Raw genomic sequence first — 23,385 nt, forward strand, 5'->3', positions numbered from 1 at the left:
TACGACAGCACGGGAGCTACTTCCCTCCTTATAAAGAGACACTGTTGCCTTATTTGGTGTTGTCGCTCCTTATTTGGTGAGTCACAGAGGTGCCTCCCGATTGGTTGAAGATTAACATAGGCGTGCGGTTATTGGTCGTAGGGGCGCTCGTTAGCATAAATACCAACACGGTTGCGCTACCGTCAACGTCACTCTGGCAGAGGCACCAAAATGACGAAACATTCAAGTTTTGTAGCTCTCTCAATACTGGGCCTCACAGCTGAAATAAGATCGGTTAGTTAAAATGTTAGCGTAGCGATAGCTCATTCCCTGAATAGATTTAGTTATTGCATATACATTATTTATAGGCACTTTGTCAAAACTGATATTGACCCTAATGTTCCTAAAATGATAACCATGACGAACTCTTGCTTCGGGCATTATGCACGATGACTTTAAAACACCAGATATGATTGAAGCATTTCATCATCACCGTCGAGAAATGAAAAGTTGGATTGCTGTTTTCAGAATGCCATCACCTTTTGAAGACGATCCAGTCCATCAGGGATTAAAAGGGAGCCGGAACATACCGCTCTCTAGAGGCATGTTTTGGGAATGACACCGGTAAGGCGGTTTGAAGGCAAACAGGAAGTTGTTGCATCTTGCGAGTTTGCTTCTATAAAAATTTGTGTGAATTCATTATTTACAACATTTCTCTCGCCTAGGTTAGTCCAGAAAGACTGAATACTTTAAAATGCAGCGGTGCAAAAAATGTGGGATATTCATGTTATCACTGACAGCTGTTTAAACAAGTGTCTTAAGAGTCATGTGTGCAGAGGCCTGTCTGAAATCTGAAGCTGTACTTACAGGATGTCTAAAATTGAGCACCAACAGCCGCCAAGAGTATCTGTCAAGTTATCATATGCTCACATCACAGCCTGCAACATTTTTAAATGGGGAAACCTATGAAACTGCTGGCAACTACTGCACTTTTGCATAAAACTACCAGATTTACACAAATAGACAAGAGTTGCATTAAAAATTCTGCAGTCACAAAGCTCACATTTAGTTTCAATATTGTCAGAGGTGTTACTGTATTGTCACAAACTTTTTCTTTGCAGTGTGTGTTTCAATATTCAAGTTACCTTGTGTAGCCACTTGATTGGTGAAAAGTAACTAGGCATTTAAACATGGGAATGTGGATTTTATTACCAATTACAAATATAGTGAACAAATTGATATATTAGGAAAATGAAATTGAAGAGAAGCTATGAGCTAGGAAAAAGTAAGCTGTTGTCTTGTTTCACTACTGAACAGTAAAGTGTCTGGCCATATACTGTAGAAAAGAAACACCAGTTGGTGTTGTCTGGTTTCAAAATATTACTTCAGTGATACTAAATTATAAGCGCACCAATCTAATAGCAATTACTAATGCTTGGTTACTTTTCACCCACCTTTTATATGCCAAATAAAATTGACAATTTTGATTGTTACAATAATTATAAAAAATATATATTCAGGTGTACTTCATGCTATTACCAGTGAGTATACATACTTTTCTTACATCACTTGCATGTTGTTGAAAATACAACTTAAAACATTTCGGTAAAAAAACAAAAACAAACTGTGACCCTTTATTGACAGCAGCATGTACACTTGTGTATATATTCATGTATAACTGTGGACATTTGCTGAAGCAGATTAAAAAATGTGAGTGCCTACCATTCATTGAAACATATTACACAAACAATATGTAAAAACAGTTTCATGAACAAAGGCATTATATTCATGTAGCAAAAGTGAAGAGTTTTTAGATTATCCTTCATTTACCAGGCACTTAATTAGTACTAGTGACCAATAGTCACATTTTGACGACCGTTTTTTTTTTTTTTTTTTTTTTTGTATTTTGTGGTAGCATTTTAGCTGCTTGGCCAGGCTATGCACACACATGAGCTGGATCATGACAGTGAACATATAGCAGAACTACTATAGAACTTTCTACTACAAACCAATATAAAAACAACCATAACACAGGCCCTTCATAAATAAACAGGCACCTGCACAGATAGAAAGTTATGTTTTCGGTGAAGTTAGTGCAAGGCCTCTAACATTATGTACACTGGTCCCCTTTTGCAGCATTGCAGACAGAAACAAGTGGACCCAGAGAGGAACCGTGATTGGACCTCTGCACAGAAGCTCGTCACAAGTTTAACACACTCGGGATGGATTCCTGCCGTTCGGACACCATCACCACAACTTAACACGTTACTGTGGTGGACTGGGAGCACCTCAAGGTTAATACGAGAACAAAACACAAAATGTACAAAATCTCAATTGGAACAGTCACCATTTCTTGGGTGTATAATAAAAGATGCTTTTTTTTCTCCATCACCTTAACAGAGGCTCATTTTTTAAACAAGTCTGCTCATGTTGAACATCATAAGTATAACGGTTACACACATTCATGCAAACGGTTGCACATCCTGGAGTTTACATGATCTACACACACACAAACACACAAACTTGGCGCCTCCATGTGGTTTAAAGCAGGGGTCTCAGTTTTCCTTGGGGCCGCTGGAGGCAGAATCTGGCTAAACTGGGCACCAGATGCACATCCGTGCAATTTAAATTAGAAATAAAAACAAATCCAATCATCTCAAATTCATTTCTTATTTTTTAACACAATATAAACAAGGACGCCGATATAAACAAGTTCTGTGCAAAACCACTAATAAAAGTCCGTGGCAACGCTGCTGTAAATTTCACTCAATGAAAAATGCAGGGATGAGAATGCCAAATGAGAAAAAACTCAGAAAAGTAGCCGGGGGTCTTTGGGCCGCATGCCCTCAGCGGGGTGCAGGGGCAGCGCCCCGTTGGGGGCCCAGGGGGGGAAGCCCCCAAAAGCTAAGCGATTTTATTTCAATTTGTTAGCCCCAAAACCACTAATTTCAACACTGAATTTAACTGTATTTGTGGAAATTGAAGAATGGTCATTTTGGTCTAAAAAGGCGGAAATCCGCCGATCGGCGGAAAATTCTCATCCCTGAAAATGTTTCTCTTATTGCATGAAGTCCGGTTGATGTCAGGCCTCAGAGAACCACTGGTGAGTTTACCACCCCTGCACACAACACTGTAAACGCGCCATTCATATCAACCTCAAGGGCCAGACTAACAAACTTTCCATATTAAGATGGGGGCCGTAAAATATCGTCTTGTGGGTCGCAAATGGCCCCCGGGCTGCCGGTTTGAGACCCCTGGTTTAAAATGGTGTTGGGGGCTCACCGATGATGCATCTGCAAGAAAGTTGGATTGTGAGACATTGTGCTTGGTTCTGATTTGAACTGTGTTTGTGTGTGTGGGTGCGCGCACAGGTAGGAGTACCAAGTTTGCGAAGAGTCTCGGGTTCATACAGACGGAGTTGAACAAGAGGGTGGTCATCCATGTTGCATTTAAGGCAAACGTAAACTCATTGTGCTGCTCCCAAGTAAATGGAAAAAAAAAAAGGTGGGTGTCCTCCCACTTAACTCCTCCACACCCTCCTTTTCTAAAATGTCTTAAATGCATATTTAAAATGCTTCTTCCCTGAAATGTGAGACATTGCTGTCTTTATTCGTAGTGGAAGGATGTTCCCCTTCTTAACGGCCTCAGACTTTGCTGTCCGACGGCGGCTCTCCCAGGCTGTGGACGATGTCGCTGAAGGAGGGGCGCTCCTTGAGGCTGGGGGCCCAGCAGCTGACCATCAGCTTGTACATTTTGGAGGGGCATCCCTCTGGGAGGGGCAGCTTCAGCTTGCCGGTCTGCAGGCCTGGAAAGGGAAGGGGCCATAACACAGGGTGATGGTTACCGGTACATTACATTCGACAGGTAAATGATTATTAATATCCATTTGTCCATTTTAGATCATAACTGGAGTCTATCCCAGGGACTGGGTACACTGTGGACTGGATACCAGCCGATCGCGGCGCAAACAATGTAAATGCTGCATATGTAATGTATTTTCAGCACAATAAAAGAAATTTAAGGAAATTTCCAACCTTGAAAGCACAACAACTGTAATAGTTATTAAAGAATTAACAAGAAAAGCCTGTACTGACCTTCTAGCACTTCGTTGTCTCCAAGTTTGGTGTACGGCATTTCTCCGTGACTGAATACCTCCCACATGAGCACTCCGAAGGCCCAAACATCAGACTTGGTGGAGAAGTCGTCTTCAAACACAGACTCTGACGGAAGCCAGCGCAAGGGGATCCAAGCTTGTCTGTAGTGATAGTACTCACTGTACATGCACCAATACAATCCATGTCAACACTTATGATGCCCAAATCCAGTATTCGGTACAAACAAATCTGACCTTTTGTAAACGTCTTTGCTAAGGCTGAGCGATGACACTTTGACTCGTCTCTGACTGCTGACTAGGCAGTTTCGGGCTGCCAAGTCCTTGTGAACGAAGCGATGATTGGACAGATGCTCCATCCCGTGAGCCACTTGGGCACAGATGGAAACCTTAGAAAGAAGGTTTACGTTTTCATTTGATGTAGCGATTGTCATCACAAAGTACATATGAGAAAATATATAAACACACCACTAATTGTAAGGTTTAATTTAAAGTCAATAACTAAAGTGTAGGAATTTACTTTGGTACCTTTTTTATGACTTATTGCGTGACTACAATCACAAAAATAGCTTACAATTGAAAATGGAGTCATGGTGGGGGGGTGATAACTTCCTTTAACTGATCATAGTTGATTTAACTGGTCATACTTGTACTTCTTTTTATGTTATTGTAATGCAAAGCTTTATTTCCTTTATTCAGTTCTATGGGTTGTGTTGTTTAATTTAAAATGCAATTATTCCTCCATCCATCCATTCATTTTCTTTGCCGCTTATCCTCACAAGGGTCGTGGGGAGTGCTGGAGTCTATCCAAGCTGTCAACGGGCAGGAAGCAGGGTACACCTGAACTGGTTGGCAGCCAATCACAGGGCACCTCGAGACAGACAACAGTCGCACTCACAATCACACATAGGGGCAATTTAGAGTGTCCACTTAATGTTGGATGTTTTTGGGATGTGGGAGGAAACCGGAGTGCCCGGAGAAAACCCACGCAGGCACGGGGAGAACATGCAAACTCCACACAGGCGGAGGATCGAATCTGGGTCCTCAGAACTGTGAAGCCAATGCTTTACCAGCTGGCCCACCGTGCCGCCAAAATGCATTTAATGACAAACAATCATATCTGTCTTACATATAAATAAGTACATTTTCTAACTTGTATTTTATGTGCATTTCTTGAACTGATGGTCATATTTTGTTTTGATTGCTTTTTTTTTTGAGCAGAGCTGATGTCTGTGTAATCTTAAGGGGTTAATTATGTTAGTTGCGTATATCTTCTTCTTCTTCTTTTCCTTTCGGCTTGTCCCGTTAGGGGTCGCCACAGCGTGTCATCTTTTGCCATCTTAGCCTATCTCCTGCATCTTCCTCTCTAACCCCAACTGCCCTCATGTCTTCCCTCACCACATCCATAAACCTTCTCTTTGGTCTTCCTCTCGCTCTTTTGCCTGGGAGCTCCATCCTCAGCATCCTTCTACCAATATACTCACTCTCTCGCCTCTGAACATGTCCAAACCATCGAAGTCTGCTCTCTCGAATCTTGTCTCCAAAACATCCAGCTTTGGCTGTCCCTCTAATGAGCTCATTATGAGCTCATTTCTAATCCTCTGTTAGTTGCGTATATATATTTTTTATTTTTGTTTTTCAAAGACCTTCTAAATATTTTCAAGGCAGCATTGTTTTAAAAAATGACAATGATTCTGACAATGTTTCTTCTCGACACACTTGAACAATAAAGTTGCATTTTCATAAGGACAATTTGGGTCTTGACTATAAAAAGGTAAACATCTTTCAGAAAACTACTGTCAAGCAAGAGGTTCAATCCTGAACACTTACTTTGGTCTTGGTGCTTATGGGCTGAGATTTAACCTTGTCATCTTTGTTTTTGGAAATCCTCAGGAACTGCTTTAAGTCTCCCTGGTTTGACAAATATGAGAAGACCATGAAACATGAGTAAAGCAGAAAATTCTCTCCAACAGGCGTCTTTCAACGAGTGTACCAGGTCGTAGTATTCGAGGACCATATAGTGAGGCTCGGCCTCTCTGCACAGACCCAGCAGGCGGACCACGTTGGGGTGGCTGAGCTTGCCAAACATTTCCGCTTCTCTGCGAAAGTCGAGCTGAAGCTGCTCGTCTCGGGTCTGGAGACTTTTCACCAGCACCACCGTTTCCTCCTCCCTCTCCTCGATGCCCTTGGCTTTGGACAGCAACACCTCCCCAAACTCTCCCTTACCTGCGTCACACGTCGCAGTTGGCTAAGCCCTCAATGGGCTAACGTACTACTACGCGTTTGCTTACAGCATGTGAATGTTACCTAAGGTAGTTATAGTTTGCAGGTTTGCTCTGGGAAAGTGAGCCTTGTCGCTGTTAACGTGGCTGTGGCGCTTCTCGGTTGTTGTCATGGTGCCAATGTTTGTCAGCGCCACCTCCTCCTGGATCTCAGCGGTGGTGTGGCCATTTTGCTGAACAGCCTCTCCTGACAGACACAAAACATACAGTATGGCCATGTCAATTTTAATGATCGCAGTCAAACAATCTGTGTGTGTGTGTGTGTGTACAGAATACGTATACACTCACACAACATTGTTAAGTAGTATTTATAAGTAGTCATTTCACTCAGCTCCCTTGACTCATGTTTTTAAGTGATATCCCATTCCAAATCCATATACAGTAGTTTTAATATGATGTTGGTCTACCCTTTGCAGCTATAGCTTCAACTCTTGTGGGAAGATTTTCAACATGGTTTAAGAGTGTGTTTAGGAGAATTTGCCACGAGCATATTTGTGAGGTCACACAATTATGCTGGATGAGAAGTGCTGGCTCAAACCAAAAATTTTTGTCAAATCGAGGGGAGGACTCTGTGCAGGCCCGTTAAGTTCATCCACACCAAACACTTTCATAAGGGAAAGAAATAATATATTGACATGTTTGAATTATAAATATTGACTTAGTTTTCTCATTTTCTATGATTTCTACAATGATGAGAAGAGATGAAAGAGACTCTACACATCACAAAGGACAGTTGCATAAACATACATAAGCAAGCAGAAAAACCCCACTAATGACAGCAAATCCCTCCGCAAAATTACATACAGTTGCAAAAAAGTTCAATTAATTTTTATAATATAGACATTGAATGATTATTCAATTTTCTACACAGTTTACTGGAGCCTCTGAAACTGACCATTAGCGAAAGGCAGACTATAAAACCTGCACAGGTCCCCAGTCAATCACACCGCACATACATGGAAACATGAACATTCGCACTTGTATTTATTTCCCTTCGGGTGAATTAAACCCAAGTCAGGTACACGATCAGTGATTAGGATTCACTGTACACAATTTTCAGAAGACCAGGTTAATTTTGACATTCAAAAAAATTTATTTTTTTGCAAACATTTCTATTTTCTTAAAATTGAGAATATGGGGTCTTTGTTAGTGAGAAGCTATGAAAAAAAACAGTTTTTCGTAATATTTTAATTAAACAAAGGACGGAGTAGAATTGGGATTGGCCAATTTCTCCATGTAAAATTGTTTTTTCTCTGGAGTTCAAAGAATAAACACAAGATGGCAGCAACCACCTTTAAAAAAAAAAAAAAAAGAAAAACCAAGATTTCCCAAACATTTTACACTTGCACTCCAAGAAATCTATTAGACTCTCAAAAACGTATAAATGCGTACCACTACCTTATTTTAGGAAAAAAGTTATTTATACAAAGCCCAACCACAATAACCCAAAAACAAGTTTTCATACTCCAAAGGATTTTTTTGATCCCTGTCTTAATGAAACAAAGCTCCAATCCTTTTGTCAGTACCAAAGACGCATACCATTGAGACACTCCATCTCTGGCTCGTCTCCATCTGGACGCTTGTGCTGTCTTTTGGCGTTGCGCCTCTTTTTGCAGTAGAACATGAGGCCCAGCACCACAATGATGTACGCCACGGCCGCCCCCACAGACAGGCCGATGGTTTGAATCATCTTGTAAGGCGCTCTGTCCTCGTCCTCGTCATGCGTATGTGCTGGTTTATCTGTTAAGACACAGACATCCAAGCCTCACATTCATTAATAAAATGCACTTGTAAAGCAGCAAATCTACTTTAATTATGTTTGAGCAAAATGTCTAAATTCGTTTGTCTCGTGCTTAGATCTCGTCTGGAACACTTGTCTGTTACTTGGTAGAAATTGTGAGTGGGAAGTGTGACAGAATTTGAGCAAATGTAATAGACAATTTCAGTGAAACGATGACGGTGTATTTAAAGTGGTATTCCATCTATTATCTGCCCAGTTCCATCACTCCCATCATGGAGGTAACCATGATTATTAACATGTCCAAAGGGACGACAGGAGGAGTGGGAAGCTTTAATAAACATTTTCATCCAACACGTGGAATTGTGTCTTTTGAATGTAACTCACCAACGACATACAACTGAGCCACGCGGTCTTTGATGCTGCAACTGTTTCCTGCCACACATGTATATCTGCCTGTGTCGTCTGTTGTGACATCTGAAATTACCAAGGAGCCATTGGGCATCTTCTGGATCCTGAGAAGAAATAATTTTGAAGGAACAGTATTTTGTACCATTCTAAAGGAAGGTGGAACAGTGGACAACTGGTTAGCGCATCACTTCCTCACTGTTCTGAGGACCGGGGTTCAAATACCGGCCCGCCTGTGTGCAGTTTGCATGTTCTCCCTGTGTCTGTGTGGAGTTTCTCTGAGTACTTTGGATTTCTCCCAGATCCCCAAAACATGCATGGTTGGTTAATTGAAGACTGTAAATTGCGTGTACGTGTGAATCTGAATGTGAATGGTGGTTTGTTTCTATGTGCCCTGCGATTGGCTGGCAACCAATTCAGGTTGTACCCCACCTCCTGCCCAAAAATACAGTAGATGGGATTGACTCCAGCACTCGCATGACCCTGACCCTAAGGATGAGCAGCTCAGAAAATAAATGGATGGATGGCATTCTAATAGATCCCAGTAAATTTGAATCCATTGCATTTAAATCAACTATACATTTAGGAAATTGTATAATGAGGGGGATATACGATAAAATGTGGTGGTTTCGCCTTAACTTTCTTTTGAGTCTCGGTATGAACATATCCTTCTCAGCAATGCGTCTCAATGTCTCCAGAAGTCTCCAATTAAACCACAAAAAGTACATAGTCCACAGAGGTATCAGAAGTAACAAACTATTGAAAGTCCTTCAATATAGCGACAACATTGGCAACACTGAGTAGTCGCTGACTTGTGTGTGCATCTTCATGGGCGTGCATTGTTATCAGTTCCTGAGCAGGAACTCTGGTTTCCAGTAATGTGCCGTTATACCTCTTTTCTAGTAAGATGGCTGAAATGATTTTTTTTTTAACATGCACAAATAAATAAAACCACTAACGTCGCTCCATTAAAAAAAGCATTACTTACTTTTTCTACATTAAAAGGTAGGGCTCTGTTGTTTTTGTTACCATTAAGTAGTCACAAATACAGATTATTTGACTTTTAAATTAAAAAAAGGGTATTGTGAGACCCTAGAATGACGTAACTTTGCTAGGGAAAAACAAACATGAGAGCCTATCCTTATGTGCTGCACATTGAAAAAGTAGTTTGTTTTTTTAAATCGGTTTTCTTGAACTGATGATGGCAGATCTTCATTACCTTCTGTTCTTACTGATGTCAAGCATCTTGTCTTTAACCATCCAGTGGATATGAGGCTCAGGATCGCCAGTGGCCTGGCAGTGCAGTATGGCCGTGTGGCCCTGGTACACAGTAGTATTTTCAGGCTCCACTTTAAAGCGAATGTATACTAAATGCAAAGAGAGACAGCCACAAACACACACACACACACGCACGCACGCACGCACGCACGCACACACACACGCACACACACACACACACACACACACACACACACGCACACACACACACACACACACACACACACACACACACACACACAGAGCCCACATTATCTTAAATTACTCTTTGTTCACAAGCAGTCATGAAGTAAATGGCTGGGGCGACTGTGGTTGGTAATAGTCACACTCTGCTGGCCAATTGTAATTTATTAATTGGTTGTAAAAAGCCCACCAAAAGCCAGTAAATGCTGCCACTCACTGAGATTGTTCAATCAATTGTTTCCTAGTGAACGTACCCTCAAATACAATGAAACCACAACCACTTACAACATGCTACTGGTGACTAATGTGGTAGTGCTATTTCTTTTTTTTTTTTCTCCTTAATGCTCCCTGGTTTCCGAAATGATGAATGAGCAGTTTACCTGCCACTGTGAGTGACACCAAGGCTCTGATCTCCCCCTGGAGGCTGTTGGAGGCGATGCAAGTGTAATTGCTGGCATCACTTCGAGTGACTTTGGTGAAGTGAAGCTGGCCGTTTTTCTGCTCCACACGGGGAGGGAGTTCTCCTCCATCTGCAGGGGGCGGCAAATGATAGAGGTCATTGAATCTGAAAAAGGAATGCATTGTTGACATCTTTCCTGCCTCCATAACTGCATTGCAAATTATTTAAAAATGCTCATTCTGTTTGAGTTTACTGCTTTTTAAGCATAATCCACAATAGCTAAATTCACACAAATTAAAGTCTCTTCATGGGTGACATGCCATTTCTGTGACACAATACAATGCATTAAAATCAGTGCAAGTCATACATTAATGGATCTTTCCGACCTGTCTATTACTCGTACAATAATAGCCGATCAGATAGCCACATTGTCTTAAGCCCTGGCTTCACCTGCCCTTCTTGTCGCGATGTCCCATAAGCAATACTGGTTATTGGTCGCCTGCGGTTGTAAAGTTAATGATACGAACAAAATTTTCCAAAGCCTGAAACACAGTTGAGAAAGTGTCTACGATGGAATAAGGCTCGCGGAAGAGCGTGCGTACAACTTGTGTGTGGAAAACAACAAACACAAGGCTGTATGTTCGAAGGTAAGTGAGGGAGAAGTATCTTTTCTGAGTTTGATTTCATTATTTTCAGTGCTTTATACATTGCAGGAGAACGACTTTCACTTTGTTAGTGTATGACTGACCTGCTGAATGAAGTGTGTCATGTTTTATGCCGACGAGTTGGGTTCGTAATACGTAAATGCGCGATGTCATGCAAGAGAAATGTCTATTTGCCTATTTGTATCACATCAGACTTTTAAGAGAGAGCACTGGGTTCCATTACGAGCCATGTCAAATTAATACACCCACTCACTTATAAAGACTACAATGATATTATTCGTGATCTTTCCAAGTAAAAAGTACTCACCCTGCTTTATATGCCCAATACGATTCCACAATTATATCCTGTTGAATTTCAATGTGAAGTTTGAGAGGCTTCAAAGTTTTTTGCATCGATCGCCAACGTTTTGTTGTAACTCGCATTGCGTCCTGCTCCTTTCCAAAATATTAATTCCGTGTACATATCCTTGCGTGAAATACTAGACACCTCTCTGTAGAACTCTCTTGGACAAGTCTGACGCATTTGGCAAAAAAACATACCCCAATATTTTCTGGAATATGCGATAGAGGATCCAGGTCAAACCAATCATGTTCAGTTGCCATTTTGGAAGATTGTGGGCCATGGCAACTGTAGCTAAGGGGGGCAGATCTGAAGATCGCCAGTCGGAAATGTCCATTAAGCCCAACTTCCAGTAGCAGACTGTTCATTTCAATACTATCTAGAATTACTTTCTGTTTGGAATCAACGTGTCTTTTAATCTTTAGCATAATGTAACTGTGATGTTTAGGATGAACAGAAGGCTAGGTTCTAACTGCAGTATGCCATTGTACTTCATAACATGTTTGGGTATATTTAAAAGTTGCAGCACAACGGCTCTAAATAATAAAGAATCTGCTCATACTCTATACATTTTCCATTGGGATTGTCCTTATTAGGGTCACGGTGGAGCCTATCACAGCCAACTTTCATCAAGAGACCGAGTACATGCTGCTCTGGTCACCAAGCAGTCATAGGGCACATACTTTAACAACAATTCACACTCACATTAATACCCATGCATAACTTAAGAGTGTTCAACTAACCAAACGTGCATTTTTTGGAATCTGTTACCTCAGGAAAACCCACCCAAGCACAGTGAGAACATGCTTTCAAAAACTCCAATGAGGCATGAGAGCTACATTTAGTTCCACTTCCTGAGTGATTTTCAAGTGTTATTACACTGAGATAAAGCAAGGGAATTATGCACATTATTATGCCTTTATGTCCTCAGTTGCAATTTTCATGATTGCTACATATCTTGTGTGTTGAGATTTTGGAGCACACCTGCTTTCGTCCAGCGGATAGTGGGACTTTCTCTGCCTTTAGCCGAGCACTGGATGGTGATCTCATTATCAAGCTCCAGGCACTGTGAGGGCTGGGGGGTTGGGGTGAACTTGAGCTTCTCTGTAACAAGACAAAACAACACTAGGAGGAGAAAAAATAATTCTGCACACTGTTCAATTTCACAGGATAATCATTATGCTATAATGGTAAAAATGAAATTCTGGTTTCAGTATTTTTTTATTTTACTGAATTGCACTCTTTTTGTATTTCCTGTATCCACTATTGGTGCAGAAAAGATGCAAATTCCACATTGTGGGCCAAATAAAGGTTATCTTGTGCAGTGTACTCTAATAATATTCTATGAAATAATATATATAAAATAATACATTATATGTCATTTTCAGCTACATTTGCTTATAGATAGCCACAGCGGCACCATTACATGGCATGCAACAAGCATTCAACCTTAGTAGTGGAAATCAGCATGTTTGGGCGACAATAGGTAAGTTGCGGTTTGGAAAAGCCACTGGCGAGCATAATGGCTGTATACAATTCATTGTGACATGCAATTTGGAAGTATTGCTAAAACAGAGACGTTCCGTGTTGTTGTTGATGGGTGTTTAAGTTAACACTAGTTGAATGTACGCCTTATTTAAAATTGTTACATTTATGGTGCACGACCATGCCATTATCAAACTGTGACTTGTAGCTGTGTATAAAATAGTGACCTTCCAGTCCCCGTTAGTTAGTGTACAAGCTCACGAGGTGGCCACGGCACAGGTTTGAGATGACATCATAAATAACATCTTATTATGACCATTTTATTTTAGTGACAAAAGAGTTTCTGTCCAAAATCAAAAATCCACTTTTGTGATTATTTCTAAAGAAACCTGGCCACGAAAATTGAAACATTACTGTAGATACTTAAATGGTAATACACTATATATAAGACTGGTTGCCAGTAATCAGCCACTACATAGTTGTACTTAGTGGACGTAACGACGTAAATGAAGTAAGAAGTAAATTAGAGGTTCACAGCATCATAGTGACTGTATATTGTTTAATTTCAGTCAGTTAGCTGTTGGTTCTGAATGATATTTTTAATTTCAAACATTTTAAACTCAGGACTTTAACCAAAACTGCAGTACATTCCGTGCCTTGAAAATGCAACTTAAAGATTCAAGATCACTATATTCTCATATACAAGTATAAAGAACTAAAATGTAACAGAGGCAGAGATCTTTATGAATAGAGAGAGCAGCCAGACATACTGTAACAAAGACATCTCGGATCATCTATAGACATATTCATTTTAGAGATAAAGTGTTACAGTGGGGGTCAGACTAAAGCTGCTGTGTATGAGTCATGTAAAACACCTCTGTGGGTGTCTTCCAGTGCTTTCTATTTTAAGAAACACACACATGCCCACAAGCATGACCACAGTTATTTTATCTGAGCACCGTATTATTGATCTTTCTTTGAATGATGCAAAACAAATTGTGGCTAAGATAAACCTCACTGTCTTACCCAGGACAGTAATTCTGGCCTGGCCAGACAGTCGACCACCCACTGTTTTGGTCTCACACCCGTAGATCTGTCCGTCGTACACCTCCACACTGTTGATCCTCAGGGTGCCATTTGGAAACACTTTAAAACGGGAGTCCTGGCACGAAGAAAATTAACAGTTAAACACAAGCCCAGCTGAATTGTCAGAAAATGTGTACATCATATTAACTATGGAGATTGTGACCACATCATTTCACAATGGGTCATCTACAGAGCAGTAGGCAAATATTATAACTGAAATTTCTCTTTATAAATATTGAGTGGGGTAGCAAAGTAATAGGGTATGCTAAACAGCCAACATTTTGCAGTACAGTATACAAAGTAAAGTAGATCAGAGAAGAAAATCTCAACATATGTACAGTATAGGAACCCTAGAAAGGTGACATGACACGGGCCAGTGAGGAAAGTGACCGTAACAACAGACCTCAGGAGTGATCATGATGTTGTTGCGCATCCACATAACCTCAGGTTCAGGAGTGGCTTGGGCGTGACAGTGCAGATAACCCGGTTTACCTTCTTCCAAACGACTGTCTTGGGGCATCGTTACCCACAAAGGGGAGGCTGCAGGAGAACATGAGAATAGACATTTTACAATCCCTCAAATGTGCACAGCACAATTGTACCAGCAATGTATTCAAATGGATGACAAGAACTTTGAGGAGACAATTTAGCCTGACTAAAATTAACATCAGGAATTATCAGGTTTTCAAATTTTTATTTATTCTTGGGGGGTGGTGGAATAAATTACTGTCTGCTCTGTCCTATAGCCTATGAGTAGCGGGGAAAGACTAGTGTAAAACCGGCATGAAAAGTACTAAAAACACAAAATAAAGTGTATTAAATCTAATTTGAGTACACTGGTACCTCTATGTACGAATACCTCTAATCACGAAAAAGTCAGGTTACGAAAGGCCTCTTTGGAACAATATTGTCTCTAGTTATGCAGGAAAATTCACGATACGAAAGGAAAAAAATGGGTGCTGGATTCGTAGCCCCAAAATTCCACCGAGCGTATACATCTTGTATTTTCGTTTGTATGGCATGATATACTGTAGGTGCTCTCCCATTGGCCATCGCCGTGGCATCTTCCTGGGATTCCATTGGCTGGGAGGGATGTCAATCTTTACCCATGATGCACTTCCTGTATCTTGGTTTGTGTGGTGCGATAGATCTGCTTTCGCATTGGCTATCACTGTAGCATCTTCCTGGCATCCCATTGGCTAGGAGCGATGTCAATCTTTACCCATGATGCTTTTCGTTTTGATTGTACACTCACCGAATCACACTAGCACACATTGATAAAGTACAACTTTTTGTGAGTTTTTTGTTTGTAGTTTTTTGCAAGTTTATTCATCTTTCTTCACCATGTGCTCCAAGAAACATAAGTGGAATTAAAATGTGCGTACGCTTGTGTGTTTTCTCTCAGCTGTCAAACATTTGCCTCCTCCTCCGTCCCCCACGATGCCTTTTGCTTGTCACTCACCCTTTTCTTCGCGTAGTTGAAAGGTATATGAACATGATTTTTGGAAAAGATTAGGCTATTTACACGTAAAATTCGCTTGTACTTACAAAACATTCACGTTACAAAACAACTTCCGGAACAGATTAATTTCGTAAGTCTAAGTACCACTGTAAATGAATAAATGTGTGATGAGGTAAGCTTCTTTTGGACTCACTTGCTACAGTGAAGGTAACTTCTTGTGTTCTGCGCCCTGCCTTGTTTTGAGCTACACAGGTATAGACTCCAGAGTCGCCCGCCTCAGTTGGACTGAAGACCAGATCCGAGCCATCCTGGTACACTCGTCCCTCTGTGGGCACTCGCTGACCACCCTTCTCCCACCATACTTTGGGCTGGGGTCGTCCCCGTGGGGCATGACAGGGTACCCGCTGCAAAGTGTCTGCTGTGAAAACTTTTGACATCTTGGCCATCATGTCATCGATCTCTGTGGTGTAGAAGAGAAACGGGAACAGAAAAGGACTGTGGAATTACTGTTATTACTTTTTTGTTTTGTGAACAGTCTTCAAAGTGTATTTTAATTTATCTTTTAACAAGACAATTTCCCCCTCCTAGTCATTGGGTAACAAAGACAACAGTAGGAGACAGACTATAGGTTGTTTTAAGTAAGGGAATTAGATTAGAAAAGGTCTTTGAGAGGTGAGCCATTTCAAACCTGGCAGCAGCTATATAGTCTTTGGAATGTGATCTGTGCTACAAAGACTCACAAGAACTTACTGTACTGTAGGATATATTTTTTCCCCAACAATCGTTAATACTTTATTGGTTAATGAGACTGAAGTTGGTGACTGACTCCGGCATTTTAGAGTCTATGACCAGAATCAGTTATTGAGAACAGAAAAACCCGCATATTTCAGCAGATGAAAGGGAGGCTAAACTGGGAAAGGAGGTGATGGGGGTGGCATGAGTTGGCATTTGGGCTGTAAAATGAATGAGGTGGAACTATGATGGAAAGACTGTTAAAACCTGTCACCAAATAATGATTTCTATTGTGACACAATCCCATTTAATGCCTGGAGGGATTAACATCAGATTAGGTGAATTAAGGTATTTAAATGGAGCTGCGGTTCACTGGGTTAAAACTGCAGATGCAGTCGTATTTCATTTAACCAAGGGGAAAAAAAATGAAGTTTGAGATGGGGGGGGGGGGGTATTGTAGGAGCGGTCCTCAGTACAGTAAAAGAAAGAAACTCCAGAATTAAACAGGTGAACATTTGACTTGTATGCACTGGCATTTGATTGTTTCATAAAATGAGATGGAACAGATTAACCTAACTTTAAACTGCAGCAGTAATTTAAACGCTTTTTACAAAGTACTGTTTAGAATTCATTTAGCAATTGAAACTATTATGTAAAATATAGAATAATTCATGTCTAAATAAAGTTTTCACTGTGGTCTCTGTGCTATTAAATCATACACCATTTTCATTCTGTGTTTATTAATGTAATGTAATTTCAAACGTAACTATTATATATTATTTCTCATGTATAATGCCCCCCCATTCCCTCCCCAAAAAGTCAATGTGCATTATCCAATCCCAATTGCAATGAAGTTGGGACATTGTTAAACAAACAGGACACAATGATTAAAAATATAAATAATCATTAATTTAGAATTTTATGACAAACACATTCAAAAAAAGATGGCAGAGTCATGTTTACTACTGTTAAATAACTTTTTCTTTTAATAACATTGAATAAACGTTGGGGAACTGATGACACTAATTCCTGAAGCTTTGTAGGTGGAATTATTTTCCATTTTTGCTTATTGTACAGCTTCAGCTGTTTAAGTCTGGGGTCTCCATTGTCGTATTTTACGCTTCATAATGCGGTGCATATTTTCAATGGGAGACAGGTTTGTCCTGCTGGCAGGCCAGTCTGGTACCCAAACTCTTCATGAAGCCACACTGTTGTAACACAAGCAGAATGTGGTTTGGCATTGCCTTGCTAAGGAGAGTCATCCATGAAAAAGGCGTTGCTTGGATGGCAGCATATGTTTCTCCAAAACCTGTATGCAGCTTTTAGCATTAATGGTGCCTTCACAGATACTGTATGTACTGTAAGTTACCCCTGCCAATGGCACAAACACAGCCCCATATCATCGCAGATGCTACCTTTTGAACTTTGGATCCATAACAGTCCAGATGGTTCTTTTTCTCTTTTTCCCAGAGAATACACCGTCCACAATTTGCAAAAACAATTTGAAATGTGGACTCCTCCGATCACAAAACACTTTTCCACTTTACATCATCTTAGATGAGCTCGGGCCCAGAGAAACCAATGGCATTTCTGGGTGTTTTTAATAAATGGTTTTTGCTTTGGATAGTAGAATTTTAAGTTGCACTTTCGGATGTAGTGCTGATCTGTATTTACTGAAATTGGTTTTTTTGAAGTGTTCCTGAGCCCATGTGGCGATATTCTTCACACAATGATGTCGGTTTTTGATGCAGTGCCGCCTGAGGGAATCGAAGTTTACTTGGATTCAATGGTGGTTTTTGGCCTTGCCGCTTACATGCAGTTATTTCTCCAGAATCTCTGAACCTTTTGATGATATTATGAACCATAAATGATGAAATCCGTAAATTCCTTGCAATTGTATGTTTTTGAACATTGTACTTTAACTGTTTGACTATTTTCTCACACAAATGATTGGGAATTCTCAGGAAGTTCCTTTTATATCCAATCATGGCACCCACCTGTTCACAACTGTTCGCCTGTGGAATGTTCCAAACAGATGTTCGATGAGCATTCCTCAACTTTCTTTTTTGCTACACGTTCCAGTTTTTTGGAAGGCATTGCAGCCATGAAATTCCAAGTTAATGATTGGTTAAAAACAAAGTTTATAAGTTTGAACATGTCTTTGGAGTGTATTCAATTAAATATAGGTTGAACATGATTTGCAAATCATTGTATTCTGTTTTTATCTTTAACACAATGTCCCAACTTCATTGGAATTGGGTTTGTACATTGGTATTGCGGAAATTGCAAAAAACTTTTCAGATTTTATAAACGTATGCCACCATCTAGAGGTTATTCCAATATGCCATTGCCACCTAGATGTTTTGAAAAAGGTGTAGCCTCCACTTTCATTCTAATATAATTGGGGTATATATGACTGCATACAGTATATACAGCTGTGTTCATAAGATTACATACCCATACCCTGGCAGAATTACTATTGTTATTCGTTTATTTATGTATTTTAACAAGACTGATGCCTGAACAAACTTCATGAATTTCTTTATGGTTAGGTTATACTCAATGCTAATTCTTTTCTGAAATACTTAATTTGATTTGAATCTCATTTAAATAAAACTATATGTTTAGCTTGGGCCATCATGTTTTTAAAGAGTTGTACCCATCTTACACATTCTGCCTGGTTAATGAAACATATAAGGACAACTGTGTGCTCTCATTTATTAAATAAAAGTAGCGTTATGAATTTGAAATTAAGAGATAGTACTGCAAATGAGAATGTATGTTCCAATATAGTGTTTAACTTCAGAATAATTCTTTGAAAATAACTAACAAAGAACAGATATTAATTAATGGTTTGCCATTATCGGTAGAAGCAAAATTATGCATTAAGATGAATTATACATAGGTAGAAGGGTTTTCCAGAATTTTAATGTCATTGAGGGAGCGTATTATACATGGGTGAAGATTATACATGAGAAATTACAGTACTTATCATACTTTAATTCCCAATGATAAATTTAATTAGTACTGAAACCAAATAAAGGTGTCCAATTAATCGACTACATTAGGTATAAGAATATTGTGACCAGGTTTCTAACAATGTTATAACTACAAGGACATTCTAAACAACAATGTATCCAAGTGGACATTATCAATTTATGTAGTTACTACAAATTTGCAGCTATATGTTTGTCAATGCTACATGCTGTGTAATAGATGCCACACTTTAGTGCAACTATTCCAAGTAAAGTATTAACTCCTATGGATCAAAGAAATAGCTAATATGTTTTGGTTCTGCAGAATTATATGTATGGTATTCAGTCATAATCTCACGGGTGCTGCGTCAATTTATTTCATACCGACTTCATATGATGTTATGATCGCTAGCTAACGTAAGAGGCAAGACGTGAAGAGGAAGAAGTGTTTCAGCATGTATAGCGATAGAAGGATACAGGCGCACCAGATAATGTTAAGGAAACGTTATTATCTAGTGAGATATGGCTCTAAGTGAAAAAGCCAAAAGAAGGCAGAGGAATATTGTATATGACTGAAATGCTGTCACAATCTCAGACAACATGATGTGCTTAGGTGTTCATCATCAAGCCGGTCAAAAACTGCAAATGTGTGTGCGCTTGTGTGTACCTGCAATGAGGAGAGAAGCCTCGTGTGTCACTTTTGAACCGCTGTCGCTGCGCCCAACACACTTGTACAAGCCCGTGTTCCTGGGTTTTACCTGGGTGATGAGCAGTGACCCATTGGACAGCAGGAAAATACTGGAGAGAAGAAAATAAAATCTCATAAACCTCGACCTCTGCTCATTCATTCTTCTTACCACCAGTGTGTCCTTGCCATTTCTTTTGGCATGATTGACCGCCAGCAGCTCCTCTGATAAATGTAATGGGTCCCAGAGATCTGGCATGTTTCCTAAACATGCTTTTTCAGTGAAACATCTGGTGCATAAAGTTAATTCTAATTAAGGCAAATACATTTCCACTACAAAACACAAACAAAAGTCCTATACAGCAAGTTATTTTTCAAAAGTCTTGTGATGTTTGAGGCCCATCCTAATGGCCCATCTTCACCTCTGCCAGGCTAAATACGGTAGTCATTCTGTGGCAGTGATGGACAGGTTGAGAATTAATTATAGCCTGGGTGTGGTGTTCACATCTGAGATGGATAGGAGACTGCCAGGAATTCAACAGACCAATCGTATGGAGAAAAGTAACGAGACATCGTCCAACAAAGAGTACGTGAAGATGGAGTTGGGCCAACCAATCCACCACTAGCTTCCACTGATGAGGCAACACTTTCTACAAGATGTAAGAATGTTTCCATGGGAATTTTTTTTGTGCTTTCAACCACAAAAACAAACACTGTGGTAAAACAATGTAACAAAAATTGGCAATCTTATTCAACATGTCTTGATACGATGATCAAGTACTGATTAGTCAAGCCATAGCCTTGATTTAAGAGGTTTTCATAGACTTATCAGCCCATATACACCATATAGTGCTAATTTATTGAGTTTGCCATTTTGTACTGCTGTTTCAAAGTGGAGTAAGTACAGGTTGAATATATTCTGCAATCCATCTTGGACAGTAATGAAAAATGGATGGCCACGAGAAACCCAATAATATCCATGATGTCATGATCCTGCCGCTCCAGCACGAGCTGTGCGGGTGCCCGCGCAGGTGCGCTGATTGGGAGGTGCACATCTGCGCCTCATGCAGCCTGATTATGCTGTGGATTTATATGACCGCGATGACAACTGGCCAGCGCCAGTTCGTTGATCTTCATGTCCCGTTCGTGTGCTCCGGTATCCCTGATTGAACCTGTGTGTACCGACCTTCGTCCGTTCTCCGACCAACCTTGTAAGCATGACTCCTTTGTTACTTCTGCCTGCTTTGATTGTTCTCCTGTGTACTGACTCCTGCCTGCCCGCTCACCTGCTCTCTTCGCCCGACATCCCAACTACCGCTGCTGCACCGGACTGGCTGCTCGATCCCCTACCTCTGCATATAATAAACGTGTCTCCTTGAACTACCTTGCATCTTCCGAGTTCTGCATTTGGGTCCTACTCTCGTTCCGATGGGACGTGACACATGATGCATTAAGCTGGTACAGAATTGTGGCTGATTTGCCACTTCCTCATATATAATGTACCCTGTTCTACAATTGTAGCGTGCAATTAGCCATCAAAATATGCCCACAACCGGTAAAAAAATACACCTTCCCTGAAGTGCAATGTGTTTGGTGTTACTTGGACTAAAATGTATCTGCCAACTGTCCGCTTGCCTGTTATGACGAGAAAGAAATGAACCACATAGGCTCTGTCACCTCGCGGCCCCACGCTGACCTGACAGGTTAGAGTAAATAGGGAATTTTCATCAGCCACTTGAATTGATGGACTAATGGGCAATAAAAAAAATGAAAAAGGAAAAAAATCATCCTGCTGCCAAAGGTTGTAAATCGGCGGCCACATACCCACACCACTGTGTGCAACATGGATAATTCCACGCACCCCCGTCCTCCCCGAAACATGTTGGAACTAATGACTAATGGCCCGCTGGATTTTAACGTTAACAGAGGGGAATCATGGCTGTGGCCTGTGAAAGCATGTGCTTGTGCTGTCTATTGCTCCTCTATCGCATTGCGTTCTTGCAGGCAGAGGAGTAGCACATCCACAACAGAAAAAAAGTATTTGATTGACAGCTGGAGGTGGTATTTACAGAGCACCCAGAGACATGCCAGAGCATCTGGAAGATCAAAAAAAAAAGTCTCAACTCTTGACCATTTTGAAATATGGTTTCACATGCTTTTCTACTTTTTTAATTCATTCATTCTTTAATACATGCTTGTTAAATTTACTCTCTCTACGTTGTATTTACAAGACATTTTTGGCACTCTAATAAAAGTAGAGCAACACAAACATACTGCTTTGTGATAATATGAAAAATACAGTAATCTTACAACGAGGAGGGGCTTTTACTCAGCACCTCCCCCAGGGTCAGCTGAAATACACTCCAGAAAATAGATGGATGGCTACTAAACTCAAAATTAGGCTTTATACGATCAGGATTTTTGGGTCTGATCACTGATGAGTGAGTTTAAAAAAAACAACAGATAACCGAGCCAATCACAAGTTGGAGCAATCTATTTAAATGACTTGTTAATTTACTGGATATACTTTTCTACTGTATAGTAGCTTCAAAGGTATTCTCTCGTATTTCAGACAAAAGGTAAAATAATTATCTTTAGGGAGCATTCAAGGATTAGTCACTGACATAAGTTTAAGTTTTCAGTCAGGTCCAACCACAGGAGATCAACAGACAGATCGATGCAGCATCTGAAGTGATGCGGACTTTGTATCGGTCCGGTGTGTTAAGGAAGGAGCGAAAGGCGATCTTTGTTCCTACCCTAACCTGTGGTCACAAGCTGTGACCAAAAGAAAAAGATCCTGGACACAAGCAGCCGAAATGGGAATTCTCTGCAGTGTGTCAGAGTACAGCTGCTGCTCCTCCACATTAAGAGGACCCACAAAATGATGTGGCTGGGGCATCTGATTCGGATGCCTTCTGGACGCCTCTCTGGTGGCAAGTTCCAGGCACGTCCCACCAGGAGAAGCCCCAGGGGACGACCCAGGACTGCACAACTCGGCTAGGAACCCCTCGGGACCGCCTGGAAGAACTGGCTATAGAGAGCGAAGTCTGGGCGTCCCTACTACAGCCACGACCCCCGCAACCCAATCTCAGATAGGCGGTAGAAGATGGATGGAGTCAGATCCAATCAACAACACAACAACACAATATAATACAACGGGGCAAAAAAAGTTCTTAAACCAATGACCTCTTCCAAGCACCAGTGACCACAAACACGTTTTTCCCCATTTTGCTATTATCATCATATGGCACAAACCATTGTTGTTGTCGTCGGCATGGCAATGAGTGTATATATTGCATTATAAGCCCAGTGGTCATAAATAAATAGAATCTGGTGGTATCAAATTACAAGCTTTTATAGCAGAAATCTGACGTGCTACAATTATGAAAGACCAAATTTGTCTTGTAGTCTTATTCAGGCACATCGTGTCATCTGTTCCAAACCACAGACATTTTTTTAATAACTTTATTGATGGTCAGATATTTATAGAACTACATCAAAAAACACACGACAAGGCTAAAAATAAACATGGTTTCGGATTGAAATATGCTATACACAGTGACAAAGCATAGTAAA

At 40.5% G+C, this 23,385-nt stretch overlaps 1 protein-coding gene across 3 annotated transcripts in view; it reads right to left on the minus strand.

Moving 5' to 3' along the window:
• Window positions 1–1,600: 1,600 nt before the first annotated feature.
• Window positions 1,601–23,385, minus strand: part of ptk7b (protein tyrosine kinase 7b) — a 100,847-nt gene continuing 79,062 nt past the window's right edge. For all 3 annotated transcript variants that reach the window (XM_061836440.1, XM_061836439.1, XM_061836438.1), the window contains 15 exons: window positions 19,792–19,922; window positions 15,611–15,877; window positions 14,359–14,495; window positions 13,896–14,031; window positions 12,369–12,488; window positions 10,360–10,509; window positions 9,738–9,885; window positions 8,498–8,625; window positions 7,912–8,112; window positions 6,398–6,559; window positions 6,084–6,316; window positions 5,921–6,001; window positions 4,328–4,479; window positions 4,074–4,252; window positions 1,601–3,784 (listed from right to left, as the gene is read on the minus strand). In XM_061836440.1, coding sequence (XP_061692424.1) covers window positions 3,624–3,784; window positions 4,074–4,252; window positions 4,328–4,479; window positions 5,921–6,001; window positions 6,084–6,316; window positions 6,398–6,559; window positions 7,912–8,112; window positions 8,498–8,625; window positions 9,738–9,885; window positions 10,360–10,509; window positions 12,369–12,488; window positions 13,896–14,031; window positions 14,359–14,495; window positions 15,611–15,877; window positions 19,792–19,922 — 2,386 coding nt within the window. In that variant the 3' untranslated portion in view covers window positions 1,601–3,623. The remainder of the gene's footprint in view (window positions 3,785–4,073; window positions 4,253–4,327; window positions 4,480–5,920; window positions 6,002–6,083; window positions 6,317–6,397; window positions 6,560–7,911; window positions 8,113–8,497; window positions 8,626–9,737; window positions 9,886–10,359; window positions 10,510–12,368; window positions 12,489–13,895; window positions 14,032–14,358; window positions 14,496–15,610; window positions 15,878–19,791; window positions 19,923–23,385) is intronic.

The sequence above is a fragment of the Syngnathoides biaculeatus genome, chromosome 12, assembly GCF_019802595.1.
Source record: "Syngnathoides biaculeatus isolate LvHL_M chromosome 12, ASM1980259v1, whole genome shotgun sequence".
Classification (NCBI taxonomy): domain Eukaryota; kingdom Metazoa; phylum Chordata; class Actinopteri; order Syngnathiformes; family Syngnathidae; genus Syngnathoides; species Syngnathoides biaculeatus.